Below are 14305 nucleotides of genomic sequence, written 5' to 3'. Positions count from 1 at the left end.
CTAATATTGAACTATCTCCCTTTTCCTGAAATAAACTCAACCTGGTCATAGGTTTGTAAATTGCAAAGAAATGTGAGTCTTCTTATTTCTCTTTCTCTCTTATTTTTCTTCCTTCTCGTATAGTGGGGAAAGCAATGGATTTTGATTTGGAGGATCTGGCTTGAAATTCTAGTTTTGATATTTATTATCTATGTGATTTTAGGAAACTTACCTTTCTTCTTTGAGCCTCATTTTCCTCATCTCTGAAGTGAAGGGAATGGTCCAGGGGATGTTTAAAATTGCTTCTAGCTCTATACCCCTCTATGAGCTTCCCCTTTGCCTCCTTATTCTCTTCTTCTATATCCTTCTCCAGATGGTGGCCCCAAGAGATTGCATGTAATAGGGGTTGAATAAATGATGAAGGAAGGAAGGAAGGAAGGGAGGGAGGGAGGGAGGAAGGAAGGAAGGAGGGTACGAAAACCATCTCTTCCTCCCTGAAACTGGGCAATTTATTACTATATTGAGACTCATACTCTTAGGAACACACACATGCACACAAACACTGAGGTTGAAGTGAATCTGGTAGGCCAGATGGGTACTCAGCGAACACAGGCATCAAAGCCAGAGCAAGAAAAGGCTAGAAACACAAGCAGCGGATCCAAAGTTAGAACAAGGAGACATTCTGGACTTCAGGGATCAGGCACCCAAGCAAAAAGTCCCAGGTCACAAGGTGCCTCTGAGTCTCTGTTATGCTTCAGGCGAGTTCAGGGGTATAGCAATAAATTAACATAGTTTTCATATAGGGGAAGCACCAGGGTGGTGGCCGAGTTCAAAACAGGATATTTTACCCACGAGTTTAGTCTGGGGAAGTAGAAGACAGAGACAAGACGAAAAATAATCTAAGGATAATCTAGGAAATTAATATGGGTCCAAAGTATGAAAGGATTAAACAAGAAAAATGAAGGGCTCTAGCAGAGGTAGGACCAGGTCTTATTCACTCTGCTTTCCACTGGTGGCTGGCTGCTTCAGGGTGTGGCCTAATTACTCTGGTCTGGAATAATGGAATTATAAATTATTAAGACTGAAAAGAAACTTGGGAAAAAATTGACCAACTCATTCATTTGATGGATAAACTGAGGCCTAGAGAGAGGGAGTGGCTGGTTTAAAATTGCACAAGTAGCAAGTGATAGAGCCAGGATTTGAACTCCTGTCTTTTGACCTCCAGTCTAGAGGTGTGGTGGTCTTGACATTCCATTAAGCTTCTTCTTCAGATGTCCTTACCAAATAACACTGACCATGGAGAAGCCTTATCAAAGACCAACAATGGCCCTTTAAATCCATCCAGTCCAGTCAGGCTCATGCAATGGTATGAGTTACTTTAGTTTAAAGGCAGCAGAAGCTATCAGAACAACCCCTTCAAGGACATACTCCTCCATCTCCCCCTTTTCTATACACACCTTGGACAACAGCATAAGAAGCTGTCTAGAGAAAACACTCCTTCATTCAGCTCAAAGGAAACTTGAAGTTTTCTATTTGTCTCCTCTGTCTTGAGGAACTAATGAAGGCGGAACTTCGTATTAGACACTGGATGAGAAGATAGAAAAAAATCCCCTACTTTAATGAAGGGGCTGTAATGGCAGCCACACTGGCATACTCAGAATGGCTGCTAGTACAGATTCTTAGATCTGCTTTACTAGGAAAGATAGCTGTTTCAGGGGTCAACAATATTCTTTAATTACATAAAATACAAATAGAGAAAATAGAGGAGAAATAAAGACCAACAGACAGAGCTCTAGTGCCTGAATCAAAACAATACTGCTACATATACACATTCACCACTGGATTGAGAGAGCCTTTACCTCTGAGCAGTCAGGGAGCTCTGAACATATGGCCACTCAGAGTGTCAACCAGGGAATCACAAGATCCTTCTTGGAAGCAAGCCTCCAAAGCAAAAGCTCACCTCTCAGAATACATACTCTTTCAGCTAATAGGCTCAGAGCCAGAAGGTTCTCCTGACTCAATGCTTAATTGGAAATTAGCAAAAGGTGTGTAAGCTTCCTACACGCAAGCAATCTTTCCTTAATGGGCTCCACATGAATCTTCTTGATGGGTGGGGAAGATCTTATTCTTTATTAACCTTACAGGGATACAGAACTCCTCATGTTCTGTCAGTCCCTGGTGTGATTGTTGACATGTTCACCCTTAGTGAATCCAGACAGAGAGTTAGACATAACCCTACCCTCAGGGAGCCTAGGTCTAATGGAAATAGACCACACTGCTCTTAGACACAATATAGAAGTATATTAACATAGAGGCAGCATGGTGTAGTAGAGAGTCTTAAACATGGAGTACAAAAATCAAATCCTGGCTCCCTATTTCCTACCTGAATGTCCTTGGACAAGCCACTTAACCTCATCTAGACCTCAGTTTCTTCATTTGTAAAATTGGAACATAAAATTAGATGAGCTCTAAGGTCCCTTCCAGGTCTAAATTCATCTTTGAGACATCTTCCCCTGGAGGATGCTGGTGAGTGTAGGGGTTTAGGAAAAGAGCTGCTTAGGAAGGAGGTGGTGTGGGAAAGGTTGGCTGGGGACATGAGTATGAGAAACCTTTAATTTTTTTCCTAAATAACAAGCATTTATATTCTCCCCCTCTCATAGCCTGCCATTGAACAAAATAAAAAGAAAGAAAAAAGGAAAGAAAAACACAAAACCCTCATAACAAATATACAAAGTCAAACAAAGCAAATTCCCTCATTGGCCATGTCCAAAAGCATTCTACATTTTGAGTCTATCTCCTCTCTGTGAGGAGGTGATGCTTCATCTGTGATCCTCTAGAGTTATAGCTTATCAGTCCATTGATCGGACTTCTTTCTCTCTTTTAAATTAATATAATAATATTAATAATATTTCTATTGTATGAATTATTTTCTTGGTTCTATTCATTTCATTCCCTTCCAGTCCATGAAGATCTTCCTAGTTTTTTCTTAGACCATATATTTCACAATTTCTTATGGTACAATCATTTTCAATTACATTCCTATACCATAGTTTGTTTAGCCATACTTAAACAGTTGGGCACTCCCTGAGTTGCCTTTATTTTTCTGCTACAACAAAGACTCTTTTGCAGCCTTTCGAAGGAGGGAAGAGCAGAGAAAGGTGGGTAGGGATAGGATTTAGGGAATCTTTCTATGACGGAGTCTTTGGTTGGATGGATGACAAAAGGTTCATGCTGACGTCCTTGAGGTCCTAGTCTGGAGGCAAAGGGTGGTGTTGTGGTCTAGACCTGGACTCATGAATATAACATGGACTTTTGGGGTTGAGGTGGGCAGGGTATCTTACAAGGCCACTTCCCACTTCTATTTGTAGATAAAGATGCCCTTGAAGCAACAGTTGTGAGTGGTGACTGAGTAAGGACACGGCGTGGCCCAGGCCAGGATGAAGGAAAATGAGGTGGGAGCTCAAGTGGCCCATTTCACAGTAGACAACCAGGACATCTCCCTGTGGCCCCGAGGTGAGTCCGGGAGAGTCTGCTCTATTCTCCTGAATATGTAGACCCTTCTCATTCCCTCTTCTTGCCCATACCTGTATTTGACCTTCTTCCCCAGCTAACTTGTATATATTTGTATTTATTATGTATATAGATAATATGATATATATAGAATATAGAAATACATATATCGAAAATAATAAGAATATAGAAATAATAGAATAAGATAATCTTACATATGAACTTTTTGTTCAATTAGTTAAGAAGTTATTAAGTGCTTATTATGTGTCAAACACTAGACATATAAAGAAAGGGAACTAATCTCCCAGTAGATTGCCAGCGTCTTCTATTTTTGAGGCAATCAGGACTAAGTGACTTGCCCAGGGTCACATAGCTAGTAAGTGCCTGAGGCCATTTGCACTCAGGTCCTCCTGACTCCAGGGCCGGTGCTCTATCCACTGAGCCACCTAGATGCCCTAAGGATTGTTTCATCTTTTGCATTTGTAACCCCAGCAAGTGGCTTAGCACCTGCTACAAAGAAAGCATTTAGCAAATGCTCATTGATTGACCAATACATATTTGGGCTTGGTTCTTCTGCAGACCTGCTTTCTTTTTTTCTTCTCCAAACAGACCCTCCTCCAAAGAAGGAGTCACTTGCAGTCCCAAGGACCTTGCCTTCTGTCTATGTGGCTATTATTTTGTTGGCAGTGGGCCTTGCTGCCTTCCTCCTGGCCATGATCATTCTCTGTAAGTTAATGGCTTTGAATAACCCCGATTCTTGGCCTTTCTCCAGCTTGCTCACAGATGAAGTTACTTCTCATCCCACTGAGGCTTTGCCCTATTCTTGGTGGCCACTCTTTCCCAGGCCTATTTCTCTTTCCTATATGGCCACATCTCCTCCTCCTCCTCCTGTGGGCTCCTTTTCCCGGGTCTGCTCATCTCTGACCTCCCACTGCAGAATAGACAGAAGGGCCATTAGTGACTATCCAATCCCACCTCTCATTTTACAGATGAGGAAGCTGAAGCCCAGAGAAGTCAAGTTGCTTATCCTTGTCCTCTGGCTCCAGATTCCTATAGTTTCCCTTTTCCTCCAGACTTCCCCCAGTCCCTTGCCTTCCTCTCTCTATGTCTCTTTCGCTAGTTTCACGTACCCACATCTTTGGTTCCTACCTCATGTCTGTGTCCCGCACCCCATTCTCACAGCTCCTTAGATCCTCCCTTGGTCCTACCTCTCTGCATTTGGGGACTTGTCTATATGACCCCCTGGTGCCTCCATCCTCTTATCAGCTCCACTATTAGCTGTTCCTTTGTATGAGCCTTTTTACCATATAACTTAGGCATACAATGAAAAAAAGCACTTTCTGAGGTCAGAGGAGCTGGGTTCAAATCCCACTTTGGACACTGTCCATGTGGCTCTGGCCAAGTCAGTTATCTCTCTGAGCCTCAATTTCCTCACCTGTAGAATGAAGGGGTTGGAATAGATGAGTCAACCCTCCAGCTGACCTTGTAATTTCCTCTTCCTTAGATCCCCAGTTACTGGGCAGGATAGATGATGTCAAGACCTCTGTTCACATGCTCCAAGGCCGTGCTGAGAACACCAGTGTCTTTCTCAGTTCTGAGATCAGGAGGCTGAGAAACAAGTTGGAGGATTCCCATACCCAGGTCCAGATGCTAAACCACAGCCTAGGGTCTTCAAATGCTCAGATACAGCTGTTAGGTGCCATGCTGAGGCAAGACACTGAGCAGCTTCAGGTGTTGATGGGCAGTTGGGAAGAGCTCCAGAATTTAAATGCCCAGATTCCGACGCTGAAACAGGATTTGAAGAAAACTGGGGAGCTAACTGCCAAGGTTGAGCAGCTCAGGAAAGATCTGCAGACCCTGGGGACATCATTGTCACAGCAGCGTGAGTTCGAGGTGTCCCTGTTGGGGAGGACAGGGTGGGAGATGCTGCCTCCTGAAGCTTCAGATGCTAAGGAGACTGGGGAGGTTGGGTTCAGGGTGAGCAGAACTCAGGCAGGAATTCCAGGATGAAGAAAGGGACCCCAACAGAGGGGATATAGAGCCCTGCCATGGGGAAAGAGGACTCCCCACTGAGGGGTTGGAGAAGGCTCTGGGATCCTTCAAATAAAGAGGCCCTGTAGAAGAAAAAAAAGATGGTTTCTGGACTGTGACTTTAAAAATGAAAGTCAATGGAGAACTGTCTGGTCTTTATGAGCCCCAGCTGCTTTATACTAGATCACATTATTAGGTGGAGCATGGGCTATCACTTGCTGTCTACATGGAGAGCCAAGTACAGCATCCCCCCTCTTCTAGTTTCAAGATCTAGGCTCTGCCACTGAGTTGCTGTGTGAGCTTGAGCATGCCCCAGCATCACAGAATCTCAATGGTACAAAGAACCTCAGAAGTGGTCCAGCCCAACTCACACCTGAACAAGATCCCCAAACAAGCCTTGAATTTGGAGGCAGAGGACCTGGGTTCAAATTCTGTTTCAGTCCTTTACTACCTATGTGACCTTGGGCAAATCACTTTGGACCTCAGTTTCCTCATAAAATGAAGAGGCTGGCCTTGAGGCTCTCTAAAATCCTTTCCAGCTTTAAATCTATAATCCTATGACCTGTAGAGGGACCCCTCTAGCTCCTAAGGCAGCCCATTCCACTTTCAGATAACTTTAAATCTTAGGAAAGTTGTCTTTATATCAAGCTTAAATTTGCCTCTTTTCCATTTCTCCCCATTGCTTCTTATTCCACAATCCTAAATTATCCCCACTTCCCACAAGAATATGTCAAATCCCTTTTCCATGAATCAACCTTTCTTTTCTTTTTGTATATTTAGCATTTTATTTTCCCCCTGTTAGGTGTAAAAACAATTTTTAACATTTGTTTTTAAAACTTTGAGTTCCAAATTCTCTCCCTTCTTCCCTCCCCACCCCCCGCCCCCGAATTGAGAAGCGAGCATTTGCATATAGGTTATACATGTGTAGTCATGCAAAATATATCCGTAAAAGTCAATGCATCAACCTTTCAAATACTGAAGCCTTGCCTTCTCTTCTCTGGCTAACCTTCCCCAGCTTCTTCAGCCAATCCTCAAAGGACATGAGCTCAAGGTCTTTCCTAGTTGCCTTCCTCTCAATACTTTTCAGTTTGTGCAGGTTTTTCCTAAAATTTGATGCCCACAATCAAAGACAATGATCTCATATGGTTTGATTGACCAAGGCAGAGTACAGGAGGATCAGCAAATTATGCATTGACCTTGGAATCAGCACAACTTGGGTTTCAAACTTTTCTTAGCTACTTACCAGCTGAATGATCCTGGGCAAGTTAATCCATATCTGGGCCTCAGTTTCTTCATCTGTAAGATGATAGTAGCATTTACAAGCACTTTTATCTTGAGCATCAACTTTTTAGTAGCCATTTTTTGTTCTGTCCTTTCCAGTTCAAAGATCCTTTTTCTTGGCAGGGAAAACAAATAAAATATGAGTTGGGCAACTCTGTCTTCTCTCTACAATTAGTTATCATCACCCCATCCACCTATTACAAGTAGTGGTCCTAGCCTTTCTTTGAGCCTCCTCTTCCCCCAAAACATAGCTTAGGAACATCTCCACTCACCACTCTTTTGGCTGTCCTTAGAATTTTTTTGCCAGTCTCAACTCACTCTCAATACCTTCATTCTTTGCTTCCTTCCCCTGCTTCCTTCTGCTCACGTATTTTTTTAAACTTAGGTTAGCTAGTGATGCACGTACAAAATTCTCTTTAGGCAAGCCTTCCTTTTCCACCTCATCAGAATTGTTCCCCCATATTTTCAGAATTTTTGAGAACTTCTCATCCTTCCTGGGATGACTTCCCTTCTAGAATTTAGGTCACAGGATACTTAACTATGCTTTTTCTGACCCCTTTGAGATGTGCTCTTCCTACAGTGAACATCAGACTATATCAACTTTCCTCTTATTCTCTATCACAAATCCCAATATGGAGTGGTCATTTCTCCTCCGGGTTCCCATCATTTCCGTCCCAGCAATTTGTTCCTTCTTGCTGATGAGAATGAGTTAAAAGGAACAGAAGTTCCCATTACTCATTTCTCCACCTTTTGGAAGATCAAATTATTAAGGCAGATGACAGGATAATTGAAGTCCCTGTGATCAGTTTCTGGAATGCATCATCCATTTCTTTTATCTGTTCAAGTAGTCTGTAGAAGATTCCAATGGCAAAAGTACTTCTATTCTTAGGTCTTCACCTAAATGACCTTCCAACATGCTTCCCCAGCAGTCCATTTCTCCAGCTCTTGGAATTCTTACCTATCCCATTCATTTTGAGTAAAGTGTACTCTTCTAGACTCATATTCCAGTCATAGGTTTCATTGTACTGAAGTTCGTTATAAACATCGGATCAAATTTGCCTCCTTGCACTAGGTTATTTATCAACTTCAACTGTTTGTTGCTGTTATTTGTGTATTTGAGGCCATGAGTTTTATCAATGATTCTTTTCTTAGATTTTGGTCTCTTCTGAATTACTGAGGATCTCTCTTGCTATTCTTCCCACACTGTACCTCCTCTCCAGCTTAGTGGGTTTATGGAGGCAATGCTCTCCTTGGACCCTCTTCCTTTTCAATCAAGATGCCAGGAAGAGACATTTTTCTCAGCCCTTGTTAGATGCATTTCATCTCTGTCCAGGAGTATGCTCTCCTATATTCTGAGTCATTGTCCAGAAACCTAAATACTATTCTCAGATACATTCTTTTTAACTAGCTGTTAACTTTTTTCACTCTGCCTTTTTCCTTTGAAAAGAACACCTTGTCTTTGATCACCAACAGTAATAAAAGCACTACTTAACTCTTCAAGATCAGTCTGTCAGTCAATAAGCATTTGTTAAAAGCTTACTAAGTGCCAGGCCTTGTGGCAAGTTCTGAGGATACAAAGAAAGGCAAAATAATGTCTGCCCTTGAGGAGCTCACATTCTAGTTGGGGAGACCACATGCAAACGACTATGGACTCAGAAGTAATCTCAGAGGGAAGGTGCTGGTGGAGCATGGGTTTGTGTGTGATATGGTGGGCTGGGCTGAGTATTGAAGGAAGCAAAGGAAGCCAGGAGGAGAAGGAGGTGAAGAGGGAGAACATTCCAAGAATGAGGGACAGCCAGTACAAAGGCGTGCAGGTGGAAAATGGAATGTCATACAGGAGGAACAGCAAGAAGGCCAGCATTGCCTGATGGTAGAGTAGACTCCATTTTCTAGATTCCTTCTGGTAGTATCATTTGTATCCACGGGAATCACCACAAGTGGTTGTAGCCACCAGGTCTGATGAGTCTTGGGAGATTCTCTGTTATATCTTGGATACATGCTCCAGCAAGAGAGTAGACCTCTGTTCTTATTATCAGGTGAACAACAAGGTACTTCAGGAGCCTTCGGTAGGATGTCACCAGCCACCACTGTTGGTCTCTTCTTCCTCTGATCCCAATGGGATGTTCTTTCACCTGTCAACTCCTGGGGTTTTGAGTCACCATTCTTTGTAGGGGAAATAGTAGCTTCTTTTCAAGGATTCAGCCCCTTTTTTGGAGGGGGGAAGATAATCCTATCTGTTGTCTAGCTCCAAGCGTTCAGTGGTCCTTCTTGAACTTCTGCTCTCCAATCTCCTTACGTAGTTCATGACTTCCCTCTGCCTTTTCAGATCTTTCTCTCTTCTTTGTTTTCCCATTGAATTCCCTTCCCCCTCCCCCACTCTTAAATAGAACCTGGAGAAGGCAGAAGCATTCCTTGAGAAATTTGATCTTATTTTTCAGGAGTGGGACCAGCCAGCTTTTTGAGTGTGGATAAGTAAGCAATACCAACATCACATACTCATTACAAGGCACTACAAAATTCACCCTGCTCTTCACACGTTCTGGAAATTATACCCTCATTCCTCACCCCACCCTCCTTTTCTCCCTTTTGGAACATGGTAGCAGTTTGCTAGAGGGTGTCCTCAGCTCCAAAACTCTTTCTTCTCTCCCCATTAGCACCTCCTGACTCCTCACCCCATGACATGGTTACCACATCCAACTTCCTTTTTCTTAACTTTGTTTTTCCCGAGTTGTCTTGTCAGCTTCCTAGTTCTCTTCATGTTCTTCTTGTCTTTGGTTCCTCCAGTTCTTCTGCTTCACTTCCTTCTACTTAACTTCAAGCTTTTCTCCTTCCTCAATTCTAAACCTTCAATTGGTGTTTTCTTCAACCTCTCTTCCAGTCCTCCCCAATTTTCCATCCCCAAAAGTCTTTCCATACCAAAAGGGATCCTTAATCTGGGGTCCATGAACTTGTTTTTTTTTAATTTTTTGATAGCTATATTTTAATATAATCGATTTCCTTTGTAATCCAATTTTTAAAACACATTTTAAAACACAAGCCCAAGAAGAGGTTCATAGGTTTGATCAGATTGCCAAAGGGATCCATCATACAAAAAAATGTTAAGAACTTCTAGGCTAGATGATACCTTAGGAGCTTTCCAGTCCTGATATTCTTTGAGTCTATTAGACTTTCTTAGAAAGAGGATCCCCCTGCTTCCTGGACCACTCAATATCATGGCACTAGAATCAAAGATCCTTAAGAGATTTTTCCATTACCCCCATGTTGGGCCTGTGGGAAAGTTCTAGAGCTTCTTGAGGTCCTAGGGACCACTTAGGCCAGCCCCTATAAAGATAATATTGCTTGCAAGTAGTGAATTGCCCATCTCTGGAGATCTTCAAGTGGAGATCAGATGAGTACTTGGCCATATTTCAGCAGTCATTCCTACCCAGGTGGAGTTGGACTGTGTGTCATCTGAGGTGCCTTTAAGGCTTAAGATTTTGGGCTTCTGGCAATGTGCAATTTCACCTCAACCTTGTTCCCCAGGTTACATTCTGGAGATGGCCTCACAAGACTGGAAATTCTTTGGAGGGAACTTTTACTATTTTTCTACCACGAAAAAGTCTTGGTATAGTGCTGAACAGCTCTGTACCACTCGAGATTCCCATCTGACCTCAGTGACTTCAGCAAAAGAACAGGTCGGTGACCAAAGGGGCATTTGACACAGAGGATAATAAATGGCAACATGGTATAGGGAAACTAGTGCTGGATTTAGAGTCAGGAGATTTCAGTTGGAATGCTGACTCTAAAACTCATTAGTTGCATGATCTGGGACAATACTTGGCAAGTCTAGGGGTTGTTGTGAGAGAACCACTTTGAAAATTTAAAATCCTATAGAAAAAGGGATCAGTACTGGGAAGTGGGAAGGAAGTAGGAGGGAAAATGTCCCATCCATTCACATTGGGAAAACAGACCCTTCCTCATAAGTGCTTACAGGAACATCTAGCCAGGGGAGAGATCCTTCTGACTCAGGGCCAGGAACGAGGAGAAGGATCTGAGCAAGATAACATTAAGCCCTAGGTGTCCCTTACCACAGGAGGCTCTGAGCTTTTGTTGTAACATATGCCATTTTACTTACAGGGTTTGGAGAATGGGATTTTCTGATGTTTAATTATGTGGGGGCTTATCACAAGTCTTACTGTAAAGTGGCCCTCATTGACTTCTTCCCCCAATGAGTTATATGCCCTAGTCTGCTGCCTAGATCACCTACCCCTAATCCTCCTTCTATTCTTCCAACCAAATCTCCATCTCAAAACTGGAGCTATGTCTATCATAAGGGAGCTTTGACCTCTACAGTTATCCCTTCCCATCATGACTTTCCCCATCACAGTTTCAAGTATTACGGATTAGTGTAAGAAATTAAATGGGAATTTTTGGAGGAGTTTTGCGAAAGCTGCAGATGACATGTGGAGGCCAGCAGACAACACAGAACCTATGACGAAATACTTAACTCAAATTTTACAATAAGGCATTGTAAACATCCCACAAAAGAAAATGAAGAAACTCAGACTTCTTCTCTGGTACAAGGGGAGGGCCAAACAATTTTATGAGGATTTCCAGATCATGGGGGTGCTGTGCCCCAGCAATGTGGAAGGGATAGTTACAAAGCAGAGTCATGACTAAGGGCCAGGCTGATCCCTGATCTGTAAGAGCCTGCATATGTCACCTGGGGCTCAAGGAAATAGGTGCTAATTCCTGTGTTGGTCCTCATGGTCCTGTGCCAGGTTAGAGTGTTAGCATGGGCAAGACTAGAGAATACCAATTTTGCTTCCCTTTGGTCCTTGGGAATTCAATTCATTTGTGTTTAGAAGCCTGGGCAGGTCACAAAAAGAGTTCTTGAGCTTAGTTGAGATAGACAATCTGCCTCCATGGAGCTCACAGCATAGCAGAGGGGCTAAGATACAAACAAGGTAACTGAGATACAAGATATGGAATAGTAACTGCATTGAAGAGGTGTTACCTGGAGGTCCCCTTTGGAGGCATTTGCACAGAGGCACAGACACACATACAAACGAGAGACATGTTTCTCGCCACCCAACCCCAATTCCCCTCCCTCAGTTAATGACACCTTCTCTGTCAATTTCATTTTGTAGGAGTTTCTTTATAAGGTAGCCAAAGGAGTTCCTTATTGGATTGGCCTGACAAAAATAGGATCTTCTGGCAACTGGCGCTGGGTTGATGGAACCCTATATATAGAGAGGGAGAACGTTCGGTGAGTCTATTATCATACCTGTTCTCTCCCTGGTCCTTTCTTTTTCCATGGCTCCTGGGAGATGCCTGCACCCTGGAGGTAGTGCCAGAGAAAAAGTGACCCCATCTTGTCCTGTCCTGTGTATGTAAGCTTTCAGAAGGCAGGGCCCTGGTCTGTGAGTCAGGAAACAAGGGCTCAGACCTCAAACTTGAGCCCTCACTGGCTCTGTGATCTTGAACAAATCTCCTCCAATCTCTGGGCCTTCATTTCCTAATTCGCAAAAAAAATGAAGGTTTTGGAGTAGATGGCTCCTTCTACCTCCGAAGTTCTATGCTCAGTGTTTTAAGGTGACTTTCACTTCTGACAGTCTATATCTTGTTCGTATGTGTGGTGTATAAGTATGTGTGTGTGTTTGTATGTGTGTACACATGTGTATGTATTTGTGTTTAACATGGAGGCCTGAGGATTGTAGTCCCAGGTTAGGCTTGATTTTGGCAGGTTTTGTGGACTCAGAACTAAATTTCTTTTGAGGTATCTGCTGCTCCTCACTGTGGCCTCAGTAGACATGGTCTTATCTTAAATGGGGACAAAATTTGCGATCAAGAGACCTAGGGCCTCCTGGGATCTAAGCTACTGTTTCCACATTTTGGATTTGGTTTTGAGACCAAAGGCAAGAAATGGAAGGGTGTGTGCTATGACATGCTCTTTTCTCATCAGGTTCTGGGTAAAGGGGGAACCCAATAACGTAGGTGAAAATGAACACTGTGTAACTCTAGAGAAGTCCTCTCTGATGTCCTGGAATGATAGAACCTGTGACCAAGAGATGCAATTCATTTGTAAGAAGGACCCAAAGCCATTGGAGACTGACCAGTTCCATGACGGAATTCTACTGCAGCCTCTCAGCTCCTCCCAAATCCAACATAAAGATGATGTTCATCCCTCCAACATCCACAGGGAATTTTCTCCTTAGATTATCATGTTTTAATGTCATATCAAAACAGCCTGGGACTTGTATATATCAACTGGGACTCACTTTGCCTCACCCAGCTGGGGAGGAGCGAAATAGAGAAGGAGGATGGAGAGAAAAGGACACCAACAGAACTGGACTGGGGTTGCCTGGAGAAGGTCCTCCTGATGTGTCTCCTACTTGAGATTTTCCTGTTTCTCACAGTGGCACTGCCATTCCCCAAGCCCCCATGTTCAAAAACTTGTGGTTATTGTTGACTCTTCTTCCTTCATCACATCTCTATGTCCAGACACTTACTCAGTACTTTCCAACTCCCCAATATCTCTTCCATCTTCACGTTCTCTATGTCCTTTGCTACCACCTTGAACCAATGAGGTACAGGCCCTCATTGCTACCCATCTAGACCCTTACAATAGCCTCCTGACCTTTTTTTTTAGCCTCCTCTAATTTCTCCTTTCTAATCATTATTTATAGCACTGCCCTAGTAATCTTTGGCATAAATTTGGTCCTTTTACAGCTCTACCTTGCCTGAAGTAGGCACCTAATAAATTCCTACTGAGTTGAAATGAAAATCTTCAGTGGTTCTTTATTGCCTCCTGAGTAAACATCAAATGTCTTGCATTCAAGGCCCTCCACAGACTGGCACCATTCTATCTTTAGTATCTTATCTTATATTGCTCCATATAGTCTAAGCATCCAGCCAAACCGGTAAACTCTCTGTCCCCAGACATGCTCTATATTCACCTGGCTCTCTGTGCCTTTGCTTATACTGCTGCCAATGTCTAACATATTCTGCCTTCACTTCCTTTACTGGGTCAGAGATGGCTGATGGAACATGAAAGTATTCAAAGGGCTCTTACATGGAAGAACGATTAGACTTTTCTTTTGCCCCAGAATGAAGAACTAGGGCCAACGGTTATTAAGAGCAAAGAGGAGCAAAGACTTCTGGCACTGGAGGAAATAAAGTTTAGACAAAGTGTAGTGCTAATAGGGAGAGAGACACAAACATAGGTATAATAAGGAATCCCTTGGAACAAAGAATTTTAAAGGAAAAGAAAGGAAAGGAGGGGAAAGTACTGCAAAATTAACAAATGGATCAAAAAAGTCTGATGTATGAGTATTACACACCCATGTCCCCTCCCTTATTTGTTACAAAGGGTTTTTTCTTTTCCTTTTTTTTAACAATGGGGTGGGGGGGAGTGAATGGGAGAGAAAAATCAATCTGTGTTCATTGGAAAAAAAGTTTAATTTTCAAAAAAGACACTCAAGCTTCTCTACCATTCTATATTTCATCGACAGTCACTGTGAGG

General features: G+C 42.9%; 1 protein-coding gene across 1 annotated transcript; it reads left to right on the top strand.

Annotated features, from left to right (window-relative positions):
- The first annotated feature begins 3416 nt into the window (after nucleotides 1-3416).
- CD207 (CD207 molecule) lies at nucleotides 3417-13439 on the top strand. The gene is made up of 6 exons (XM_036764640.1): nucleotides 3417-3492; nucleotides 4099-4215; nucleotides 4994-5371; nucleotides 10324-10475; nucleotides 11931-12049; nucleotides 12746-13439. Exons 1-6 carry the CDS (start codon nucleotides 3417-3419, stop codon nucleotides 12996-12998), a joined length of 1095 nt encoding a protein of 364 aa, XP_036620535.1. The 3' UTR covers nucleotides 12999-13439.
- The last annotated feature ends 866 nt before the right edge of the window (nucleotides 13440-14305 follow it).

This window comes from Trichosurus vulpecula, chromosome 6 (genome assembly GCF_011100635.1).
Source record: "Trichosurus vulpecula isolate mTriVul1 chromosome 6, mTriVul1.pri, whole genome shotgun sequence".
Classification (NCBI taxonomy): domain Eukaryota; kingdom Metazoa; phylum Chordata; class Mammalia; order Diprotodontia; family Phalangeridae; genus Trichosurus; species Trichosurus vulpecula.
This window is presented reverse-complemented; position numbering and strand designations above follow the sequence as displayed.